This window comes from Rousettus aegyptiacus, unplaced genomic scaffold, assembly GCF_014176215.1.
Source record: "Rousettus aegyptiacus isolate mRouAeg1 unplaced genomic scaffold, mRouAeg1.p scaffold_m13_p_4, whole genome shotgun sequence".
In the NCBI taxonomy this organism is placed as follows: Eukaryota; Metazoa; Chordata; class Mammalia; order Chiroptera; family Pteropodidae; genus Rousettus; species Rousettus aegyptiacus.
Window position 1 is genome coordinate 69,567,105 of NW_023416307.1, and position 12,493 is coordinate 69,579,597.

At 36.4% G+C, this 12,493-nt stretch overlaps 1 protein-coding gene across 1 annotated transcript in view; it reads left to right on the plus strand.

Annotated features, from left to right (window-relative positions):
* The window catches only part of IMPG2 (interphotoreceptor matrix proteoglycan 2), an 82,413-nt gene extending 72,234 nt beyond the window's left edge, over nucleotides 1-10,179 (plus strand). The window contains exon 18 of the mRNA XM_036218996.1: nucleotides 340-10,179. Within this exon, the coding sequence (XP_036074889.1) occupies nucleotides 340-423 (84 nt within the window). The 3' untranslated portion in view covers nucleotides 424-10,179. The remainder of the gene's footprint in view (nucleotides 1-339) is intronic.
* Nucleotides 10,180-12,493: the final 2,314 nt, after the last annotated feature.

The following is a 12,493-nucleotide window of genomic DNA, read 5'->3' on the forward strand; positions in this document are numbered from 1 at the left end:
CTATAGGTTTCCCTGGATAGCCCAGAATGCCACAAATCCTTATAAAAATGAGAACTCCTTGTAAAAAGCTGTTAAGGTTTTTGTGATGTAATGTATGGCTTTCCTTCCTTCCTTCCTTCCTTCCTTCCTTCCTTCCTTCCTTCCTTCCTTCCTTCCTTCCTTCCCTCCCTCCCTCCCTCCCTCCCTCCCTCCTTCCCTTTCTCCCTCCCTCCCTCCTTCCTTCCTTCCTTCTTTCCTTCCTCCCTCCCTCCCTCCCTCCCTCCCTCCCTCCCTCCCTCCCTCCGTCTCTCCTTCCCGCCCATCCTTTCTTCCTTTCTTATTACCTTTCTATCTTTCAAGGAAATTCAAGAAAGAATGAGAATTTTGGAACTCTACGCCAATGATCCTGAGTTTGCAGCTTTTGTGAGAGAACATCAAATGTAAGCATTAGGAGCAGTGTCTCGGCTCAGGCTCTTAGAAGTTTGCCTCTAGTGTGAGCACATAATTCCTGCCCATGTGACATGGGTTCTGGTGATAACCAATATTTGCTGAGTTCTTTACAGTGAATATATTTTCACACAGATTACCTCATTTATTTCTCATAATGGTTTTATAGGTTGAAAGTTTTTTATTTAAGTTTTATAAATGAGGATAAAAAGTCTCCAAGAGCTGAAGGGACTTACTCAAGAACACAATAATAGCAAATGGCGGAGAAAATTTAAAACTTAGACACGGCGTGTTTTGGCCTAGAGCTTCCTGGGCTATGTCATATTTTCTCTCTTATTGCCATAAATATCACCCATGATTTAATGCTATAAAGTATTTTTCACAGACAGTTTCTATGAAAAGCATTTGAGTAGCCATAAATCCTCACATTATTTTAACATATTCTCCCTTTTCCAAATCTATAGATACTTTTCACTGTACATGGAATTACACAAATCTCATCAAAGCGTATCTCTTGCCTCTATTACATTTATTTTACATATCATCCTATCTTTCCATTTGTTTTTCTCACATGTATTTTGGGCATATCGGTAGTTTCTTCCTCTTTGTTCCCAGGACCCCTAACGAGACTTAGGTTACAAAAATAAACTGTCTTATAAAGAGATCATGATAGGCATTGAGTGTTGTGGGTGGGATATTTGGTCCTACTGCTACCCTCACAAAGGTGCTTCCTCATGGATGAGATCCAACAAGGCCAGATATCTTCACCTGGCTTTTAAAAGAGAAAAACCAGAGCAGTTCATGCACATTTATAGAAGAAATTGATGAAGGGTCAGGATAACACCCACAGCCTCGATTGAAGACTCTGCTCCAAATCTGTGTTCTCTGATAAGCAGCCCCTCAGTCGTGGTTTCTCTGATAGGAAGGGATGGATTGACACCAAAGGATATTGAGGAAGATACTTTTAATGCCATGTGCATAATAGAAACTCCTTTAAAAGTCTCCGCATGTCTGACTTGGCCCGTGGAAGGTGCTGCTAACCTTACTAAATGCTGCCAGAGCAATATTACCAGGAGTCTGTCTTTTAAACTAGGATACCCCCTCATCCTGGCATCTCCAGCTAGCAGATGGACTAAAACTCCAGTGGTACCCAATAGAAAAAACACGACTGATGTTTTTATCTCTCCTATGATTGTTTATAAGCTCCCTCAGAGCCACCTGCCTGAATGTGTTTCCTGAGTTAAAAATGCATCTCATCTAGGATAAGATATCCAAAGAAAGGGTTCACGAAAGCCTAATTAGGGAGAGACAAGTTGACTACATGCTTCGATTTCTTTTGGTAAATTGTCTGATATTAAAATATACTAAAAACTAATCCATGTAACATGTAAGATTTAAATGAGATCAGTGAAATAAAAAGTTTACATAGCCATTATAATCTTAAGAGGGATGTTCACTGAGGAAAATGACATTGAAAAAATGTTAGGCACATTGTCCATACAACATTTTCACAAAGTCTTAGCATTTTCATCTATCAGTAGCCCAAGAAAATGTTAATAGACTGCTTACTTTGGGATTCAGTAAAAGCATGGTCTTTGTAGAGTGAATTTTTTAAAACTTAGCAAAGCACAGGAACAACTTTCCTGCAAAAAAATAAAATAGAAAGTATTGGTGATTTTAGGAGCATAGTTTGGCAGTGTATTACAGTAAAAGTGCATTTCAGTATATTATTGCTTTTTCAATTAATTGTGCTTTGTTTTTTCATATCAGGGAAGAGCTTTAATCAAAAGTCCTATTTTGCAACTGATTAGAAGTCCAAAGAAGATGGAGATCACTTCTTACTTATATAATTAACCTGGAATTTGCAACCTGTTGGAAGAAGAGTATTCTATTAAAAACATTACATTTGGGGCACAATTTTTTTTTTTCTAGCTTAAAATTTCAGAATGTAGTAAAAGATGTGACAATTTTTATACCAGAAAAAATTTTTTATACCTAAGCTGTGTTTAAAGAAATTCAATACTGTATGAGTTCTAGAAAACATTTTGTAAGAAAACATTTTACAAGAAAATAGGCTTGGGAGTTGAGGGTGCATTGCTGTCTGCTTCTGAATCTCCAAGGGCGTCTCTTAATAACTGTGCCTCAGGTTTTTTAGGAGGAGAATGTGAGATTATTATAGAAGGCAAGCTTAGTAAGTAAATGTTTTGTAACATGTTTGTTATTGTCAGATGGAATAAGAAGCCTTTGAAGTAGTTTTAACATAATTTATAGTCATATATTCATCTAAATAAAATATTAAGTTTTGGGGGATATCAAACTACTGAAGAAAAAGTAACCTTTTGTTTCAGTATAGAGTTAGGTTTGTGCTTTATGCTTCTACCAGAGTTTTGGATTCCATGAGCATATTAACCATGATCACATTATTGTTAAGTAATTTTGATATCCTATTTTTTAAACCGTTAAGGAAATATGTACATATAAATTTTAGAGGATGCTGTTAGACTAAAGACGCATTTAATTTGGACAGGGAGGGAGTGGGAGTTAGGTCAAGGCCACAGTGCTGAAAATATATGCTTTGCCGACTGATGGGTGGATGAGTCAGAACTAATGGGTTCCCTGGCTCTGCTTCTAGTATCTAAAGGTGTCCTAGACAAATCCTGGATTTTCTCTAATTCCTGGTATTTTACTTTTAAACAGCACTTAACTACCTCACATAGTGTAAGTTGGATCATATGGATTACTTCTCTTTTGTGAAATAACTAAATTAATTCCTGCTTGACAGGACATTTATTGCAATTAAATATCTTTTATTTTATGGGTATGAAAAGTCCACATCTTATATAAATTTTTAATCGAAATAGACGTTTTCCTCTTTATCTCTAGTATGTTTTTGAATGGGTAGCTTTGGAGGGGGACAAGGAGAAGGCCAAATAATCATTATTCATATTAAGTTGCACATGCAAGCAGGTTATTATCAATAGGAGTATTTGATATTAAGATGTCTTCCTACTTGCCAAAAACAATCTGAAACATTTTGATTTTTGTCTGACCAGGAATAGATTGACCATAAGATAAAATACTTGTTTCACTTTTTTTTCCTGAACTTGACAACTGCCAACTTTACTCATGAGAACACCAGAAACTAAATCTCTGGGCTAAGCGTATAGCTGTCTAAAGCCTTGAAGGTGTCTAGGTATTTTACAAAGTGTATATCTGTAACAGGTTGTGTGTGTGTGTGTGTGTGTGTGTGTAGGCAATTTCCTTATCTCAGTATTTCTTTTCATTCTCTACTCATAGAATAGATTCTCTATGACTTCAGCATAGGTAAAAACCACTCTTGGGAAATTTTTTACTGGGCCCTTTTGAAAGGTAATTGATAATTATTTTTAAAGCATTATAAACATGAATGACATTTGTCACTACTAAATGCTTAATTTCATTTGTAAAACTTTTGGAGATTTCTGTTTGGCTTTTAAACTTTTCTGCCTAAACTTATTTTTGTTAGATGAAAAAGAAAATTTGTTTTATTACAGATTAACCCTAGAATGCCTTTAGAATGTCCGCTCGCTGGCAGAGTTCTAGGAGACTTAAAGGGATCTAGAGCAGGTCACCACATGGAACACTTAAGAGAAGCACAAACTGAGCGGAAGGAGGATTGTTGTTTTCCAGAAGCCAAGCAGTGAAGTGGGAATTTGAGAATTCTGACACGAATGTCTCTGATTTCCTTTTGTATGACCTTTTCATGCAAGAACAAATCACTTAGCTCTACATGAATGTCTGCTCCCTACTGATCAAATGGAAGAATAAAGGAACTACTAAACTCAGGGAGAGACCTGGAGTTTCAGTCCAGGAATAAAGACTATTGCCCTACCTTTACTATAGCTGAACCACAGTGGGGAAGATCAGAGGAGCAGTTTCTACGCTGAAGATCCACGGATGTTAAAAGTAAAGGGCTAAAGGAGCTCTCAGTCTGACAGAACAAACTAGCCAGAAAGAGCATACAGTATTATATTGGTTGTATTAGTTTCGGGTGTACAAGATAGTGATTCAACATTTTTATTCCTTACAGTGTGATCACACTACTAATTCTAGTAATCATCCGTCATCATGCAAACTTACCACAATTTTATTGACTATATTCTGCTTCAGAGGATATTATGCTAAGTGAAATAAGACTGGATAAGGCAAATGCTGTATGTTTTTACTTATACGTGGAATCTAAAAAAAAAAAAGCAAAACAAACAAAACAAAACATGAACAGACTCATAGGTCTAGAAAAAGCTTTTTAAAAGAGCTTTCCCTACGGTAATTTAATGGCATATAGTCATTGAAAAGTATTAGGCTAAACTTTCCTTTTAGGCTGTGTGAGGAATGAAAAGTTCCGATTATTAAAAATTATCATTAACCTCGCAATATAATATTCAATAGGACTATCACCTTATTTGAAAATAATGAAATGCAGTTAGCACTAAAAATGCATGGTAAATAACTCAATTTTTTTTGATTCATAAGGTGCTTTAGAGTCTTGGAGATATGTAAGGCCTTTTAATTGAGTATAATACATGATTCTTATTTTCATAGGTTCTAGATAAAAGGGGATTTATTTAATAAGTAGGACTCCATTTCTACCATAGCAATGTTTTAACGGTATTTGTTCACATTTATGCGCACATTTAAAGTCCCATTTACATCTTATTCTCACCTTTTTTTCTTTTTTCTTTTGCAGTTTCTGGTCACCATGGGTTGGCTGCTCCCCATCTACCTCCCCCTTTTTTGTTTTTACCACATAGTGAACAACCCTGACTTACTATTACTCTGACAAAAAAATGGAAACTGCACAATTATTTTTTTGTAGGTTCAAGTATGATACCTGATCTAATTATTCATTTGTGTACTTGCCTTGCATTTCATGATTTTTAGGTAGCTGGTATCATTGGGTCATTTCCATGTTTTCAGTAATAGATATTTTGATATCTATCAGATATGAATTGATTTTTTTTTGAAATGGAAGAGAAGGCAACATCTTTATTGCATAAGGAAAATAGCTGATTTAAGAGAATAACTTTACTAATTGAGGTGTTTTAGCCAAGAAAAATATGGGTCAGTTTTTTTCCCTAAAATGTTTTTTTAACAATTCTCAGAAGGAATGGGTGGGCCCAGCCTGCCTCATTTACAATCCAGCTGCAATGAATCATGGACTCTAGCTCATTTTATTCCCAAGTGTATGATAAATGCAGGAAAAAGATGTGAAGGTCACAATCCTCAAATCAATTGCATTGTGTTCTATAACAGATTCTGAATGGAGGTGGGAAAGTGGGAGGATACCCAAAAGTAATTGATGATGTAAAGAATCTGCCTGGAAATTTTCTTGAACCTTATGCTACTAAGAGTTAATAAGCCACAGGTTAAACCAATCCCCTCGGCCACACAATTTACACCTGCAGACTACATTAAATGACTTCTCATCCTGTCTCATCCCCCCACTTAATTTTTCTTTAGAGATTCAAGGCATTAATAAGAAAAAAGTAACCACAATATTAGAGAATAAAGGTAGATTATTTACGTTTCAGGACTATGTGATGTTTCTGAAGTGATCGTGTACATACTATATGTTCAATATGGAGCATAGGTAATGGAAGACTTTTTCATCTTATTTATAATGACATTTTACCTTAAGTATGGATCAGATAAGTTCATGCTACTGTATTGTTTTTTTAAATGCTCTAGTTTTAATAATTAGAAATAAAAATTCATCTTATGAATAAAATTTTAAAAGTCTTTGTCTTGTATATATTTGTGCCATTTTCATTATTAAGAAACTTCTCTCTCCAGAACCTCCTCTACATTTTTTTCTTTTTAGTCAATTATGGGAAAACATTGTAGATCTTAGCAACAGCTGAGCTGTAATTACCATTCAAAGATACAACGTCAGCATGGTGTGGAAATGAAAACCATTCTTTGATTAATCTTTTAAAACATTATTTTACTTATTTAATTTTTTTCGAAAATTGTAAAAATTTTTAAATTACAGTTGACATTCAATATATTAGTTTTAGGTATATTACATGGTCATTAGACATTTATATAACTTATGAAGTGATCACCTTGATAAGTCTAGTTACTTACCTGGCACCATATACAGTTATTATAGTATTATTGACTATATTTCCTATGCTCTACTTTACATTCTCATGACAGTTTTTATAAGTGGCAATTTGCACTTCTTAATCTTTTCATCTTTTTTATCCAGTTCCTCAACCCCCTTCCTATCTCATCTGACCTTGAATAATCTTTGTGTAGTAAGGATGTAGGGGAACTGGAGACAAATCTAGAGCCCAATAGTTACCTTCAATTTTGTTGATAGTTAATGATGCTGAGTCATTATTTAGCCTCTCTTGAACTTTACTCTTTAAACTCGTAGAAACTTTCATTTTTTCCCTCATCTGCTTAAGGCAGGGGTGGAAAGAAAACTGATGGAGTTGATAATACAGAAAGATTAGAGGGTTAGCTAGCACCAGCTGTTCTCTGCTGAGAGAAGAAATTGGTGACCTGTCTATAGAGGAGACATAAATGTGCTAACAGCACTCTAAAGCAATCTTGCATGGAAAGGGCAGGAAGAAAATCCACTCACACTTGCCTAAGCATCAGCATCAGAAACCTCAAAGTTCAGTTCTTTTTCTTCCTGCATTCGTGTGACATCTTGCTGGCAATGGGGCACAAGGAATTCCTCATTAGTCTTAGAAAAGAGGAGGATGGTTTTTATTTGACTCCAAAAACCATATTATAAAAGCACAGAGAGAGATGTGTTTAATAGATACCTGTTGATTGATTAATAAGTGATCTAGTTTTAAGAGAAACAGTAATAGACCATTTTAAATAAATCTGTTCAGGACAAGCCCTAGTCACTCTTAGCTCATGCCCTCACAGATGCTGACCCACTATCTAGGTTCTTCTGGACATATGTCCCATCTGAGCTAGTTCTTAAATTATCTCACCAAAAAATACACTTTGTGTTTCACTTTTTAAAGTACAAATAAACCTATGCTAATATAACAGTTTTTAAGAAATCATGATTTTCTAAGTAACACCAACATGGTCTGTGGGCTTTCCGGACATAATGTAATAAAGCAAGGCTTGCAATAAAGCGCCTCGTGATAAAGCGAGCTGTAATCTTTTTACTGGTGGAGGGCCTTGCCTTTGGTTTGTAAACAATGCAACATCTGTGACCTGCAATAAAATGAAGTGCAATAAAATGAGGTATGCCTATAGTTAGAAGTATCAGTTTGGCTCCATGCTCCAAGAAGATGAGTATTAGTTTTACTCAGTGTCAGAAAATTCACAAATGTTCAATGAGGATGATATTGCTGCTGCTGCTTTGAGACTGTCAAAGGGTTGTATGATACCAAAACAAATACTGAATTTTTTCTTTTGTATAATGAATGATGGAAACTTATTTCTGATTCAGATTTTAAATTTCTATTGCTTAGAAGTTATAGAAAAAATATCAGAAAATTTTCAGTTTGAGGAAAAACTAAATTGCAAGTATTTGAAAACAGATATTGCTTTAATTTCTAATTACCTTTTAAGCAATTATTGGTTATGTCCCTTTTCCTTCCTTTTAAATTTTACTGTGAATACCACTTTTCCACTTTGAACATTTTTATACAGAAGCTTTTGTAAAATATTGTTTTTCCTCAAAGAATTTGTACTTTCTGATATCTTAGTACCTTATTTACTATAAGAGAGAAGTTTGATGATCTAAATTAAAGAAAAAATGGTTCTTCAACTTTTTAATAACAATTTGGATTTGGAATGCCACAGATAAAATGAGCATCTAGATTTCTTTCTACCATTTAGTTACAGTTTCACTTGAAATGAATGAATAATCATTCATGTTGCAGTTTGTACCAGAAAAATGGATTGAATGGCTTATTTCCAGGGCAGATTATACTCTTTAAAGTATCTAGATAAGGAGGATGTTTGGTTAAAATTTCCCCTAAAAACACTGCTTGCTTGTTTCTTTTAAAAATGTAAATGTAAACATAACATTTCTAGAAAAATTTATTTTCCTTACGAAGTGCTCTTCATGATGGTAGTGGAATGATCTTTCTTCCTCATGAAAGAAAGCTCTAAAACACATGTTGAGAACTGGAAATGCCTTCTGTGAGCCAGGGGACAGTTTTCCATCACTTCACATTTTCTTATTTTACTTTCGTATTTGCCAGTGATGTTCCAAAGTCAGAATTTAACTTGGAATTGCAAAGCTGCAAGCTAAAATAGACTTTCCAATAATGAACAGGTTTAGACATGACTCTATTTTGAGGACAGTCTTAAATTAATCTTGACTTAAAAATGTGAAATCAATAGTTTGGAACGATCTATGAAATCAGGTGATTCTTTTCAGTTTCTTCAGTGCCCCAGTGAAAGCAACACTGATTGATGGATTTTAATCATTTCTTGTTGGCCCTACCCTGTGATACACTGCTGCTTTTGTGTACATGTTTGTGTAAGGACCTCACAGTGACCCTCACTTGATATATGGCTCAGCAGTGTACAAAATGAGGGCCAGATCCTTGCTCTCTGTCTCAGAACTCACTGGGGAAAAGAAGAGAGTTACATAGCAATCTAACTTTCATGGATAAACATGTTACCTTGCAATTCAGATGCTCCAGGGTTCTATCTAATTGTTTTATAAAATTTCGTTCCCGATACTATTCATTTTAGAGCAGAAGATTGGGTTACATTACAATAAGTCTTAACATTGTTCATAGGTTCTGTGACTTTAAGTGAAACGATGTACAATGAAGCCAGTTTTACTAGAGCTAACTGACATGATTGTGAGTTAAGTTCCCATGGCATCTGATCAATGCTATAACAAAATGATGTTATTCAAGTACACACTACATTGTTTAAAATATTCACTGTCGAGGCTATCTTTTATTGCCAAATTATATGAACCAAAACATAATGTTGTTTAACCTCTTAACTTTTATACCACTTTAAGAGGAAGATACTATTCCCATTACCAAGTCATAAAACTGTTCCTCAGAAGCAGAAACAGAAGGTAAAATATCTTAAGAACTTTCTCACTTCAAGTTTCCTTTTATAATCTAGGAAACTGGAAAATACAGTAATTCTAGCCAAGAGAGGTGGTTATGAGCCTTGATTTTCTAACATTAATCTACTTGCCCAAGTCTAGACCATGTCGTACAGAACTCACAAGCTATCCAGTCCTGGTAACCTTACTCCTGTTTCAGGCACCAGTGGGGAGCAAGGTTCTTTTGTGTTGCAGGGCACTTGTACTGCCTCTACCTCACCCCTCCCTTTAATGCAACACCTTGTCCCCCTGCATGTCTTAAGTTGCTGATGGCTTCTTGCTCTGCCACTGTCTTTTCTGCTGGGCATAGTGACCTGTGTGCACTCATGGTTACTAGGCGAGCTCAGTGTCTGAGCTTCAATACCGTCACTTTCCCAGAGAGCTTGTGTCTGAGGCTGTGCAACAGAGCGCCCAGTGGAAGGGAGAGTATGTTGGCCTGTGTGGCTGCAAACAGAGGCTGCAGGGACAATCTGTTGTTAAAGTGGCTGGTAGAGAAGTGGCAGGTAAATAATACATCTTTCCTCTTAGCCCCCAAACTAGACACTTTTGTAAGATGAACAGTAAATAAAATTAGCTAGTGTATATGTGGATATTATCAAATATACATACCCAAAGGAATAAATTTTCTTTTTCTTTTTTTTGGTCATTTTAGGTGAGTTGACTCCTTTCAGTATTTCCTGTAGTGCAGGACTTATAGTGGATAATTCCCTCAATTTTTGTATGTCTGGAAAGATCTTAATTTCTCCTTCATATCTAAAGGAGAGCTTAGCTGGATACATTATCCTAGACTGGTAGTTCCTTTTACTTAATAGTTTAAATGTTTGATTCCATTACTTTCTGGCTCACAAGGTTTGCGCTGAGAAGTCCGAAGATAATCAAATGGATTTTCCTTTAGAAGTTACCATTTTCTTCTCCCTGGCTGCCCTGAGAATTCTTTGTCATTAATTTTTGATAACTTTAATACAATGTGTCTTGGTGAAGCCTTTTTGGGTTGAGATAATTGGGTGTTCTGTTGACCTCTCAAATTCCAAGATCCAGCTCATTCCTTAGATTTGGGAAATTCTTGTCCACTATTTGTCTGAAAATGCTTTCTAGTCTCTGCTCCTTTTCCTCACCTTTGACAATGCCCATTATTCTTCTGTTTCCTCTCCTAATGGTATCAGCTAGTTCTTGTATTTCTCTTTCATTATTTTTTATTCTTCAGTTTCTCTCTTCTTCTTTCTGATTTATTTCTAGATTTCTGTCTTCGATATCACTGATCCTTTCCTCCATTGGGTTGACTCTATTTCCCAAGCTTGCTATTTCGTTTTTCAACTCTTGCAGTGTATTCATCTCCAGAAGGTCTATTCAGTTCTTTTTGAGGGTTTCAATTTCCTTGCTTTGCTCATCTAGTTGTTTTCTCAATTCATGAAATTGTTGATATGATTCATTTCAGAACTCACTGAGTTTTTTTAGAAGTACCATCCTGAATTCTCTGTCATTTAAGTCACATATCTCTATGTCTGTAAGCTTATTTTCTCACGATTTTTCTCTTTCTTTCTGAGATGCCTTGTCACCTTGGTTGTTCATGGTGTTTAATAGACTATTTCTCCACCTGGGCATTAATGAAGTGTATTCTGCTTATTTCCCCACCCCACCCCCGCCCCAGAAAGATTTATTATATAAAGGTCTCTCTTTAGCCTGCTGCAAAGAAGGCGCTTTTCTTTTGGTTCCCAGTAGGTGGCATCTAAGCCTCTTGGCTCCCTGCTTTATATAAAGCATAAATGTCTTTTTTATTTTCTTGTAGATATTTAATCACACTTGCTATTCTCAGGTTCAGTCCCTGTCAGTGTTAGCAACAGTTTAAGTAGCATTTGCTGAGATTCTCTTGGGGCAGTAACATTTGCCGAGATTCTCTTGGGGCTCTGCAGTGATTGGTCTCAGAGGATATGGGGGGTGAGGCTGTCTGGGTTGGGAGTTGGGGGCTGTGGCTCAGCCTCAGTTTTGCAACTGCGGCTGGTAAAAATCAACTGTTGTTTCTCTGCTATTCTGTCCTGTTTCTCTGTCTTCTGCCCTGCCACCAGGCAGCAGTGGGGAGCTCACAGCTTTCCCAGGCAGGACTGTTCAGGAAACTGGCTGCTCCTTCTCCCCTCCCCCTCCTCCTGCAGGGAGCTCAGGTGGCTGCGACAGGCAGCTTCTTTGTTTCTCCCAGTCCACCACCTGATACTCAGAGTTCTGACCTGTGATAGCTCTTATGCGCAGATCCCACGCTCAGATGTGCTGGTGTGCAGTTTGGGTGGTTTTTTTTGTTGTTGAGAGTTAGATGTTCAGCTTATTGTTATTTCAAGGGGAGAGCTCTGAGGACATCTCTCACTCTGCCATATTTTTCTGACTCTCTCCAAGAATAAGTTTTCTATAAAGATGTTATTCTCTTTTACATGCCTATCTTTAGTCTGCTCCCTGTTTGGGTGTTCTATGTGATTTCAGGAATTATTGAAAAATATGGTAACAGGTAACCTTCATTTGTCCGTGGTAAAATTTTATATCTTCCTGACAACTAGGCAGGTTTCCTCCCACTCTTATCTAATCAAAACATAAAAGTAAATATGGGTGAACTTGCTTTATGAAAAGTTACCTGATTATCTCAAGATTACCCAGTGTTTCATTTCTTTCATTCCTAGATGTGGTGACATGAAACAACGTGCACTTCTTAGTCTCCAAACACCTTTTCTCCAAAGAGCTCTAGAATGGTGGACAGTGGGAAATAAAGACTGGGATAAGTCACAAACATGGGCTAAATAAGGAGCAAAAAGAGAAGAAGGGAAAGCAGGCTATGATAAATGTGATAAATGCATACTTCAAAAATGTCTGGCCAATATTTGAAGTAAGCTTCCCAGGGGAGTAGAAAATCACATTTATTGCTGGATTACAGATAACCAGGGGTTGGAAATTTGGGTAAGGACGACCTGGAAGGGATCAGGGACATGGTCT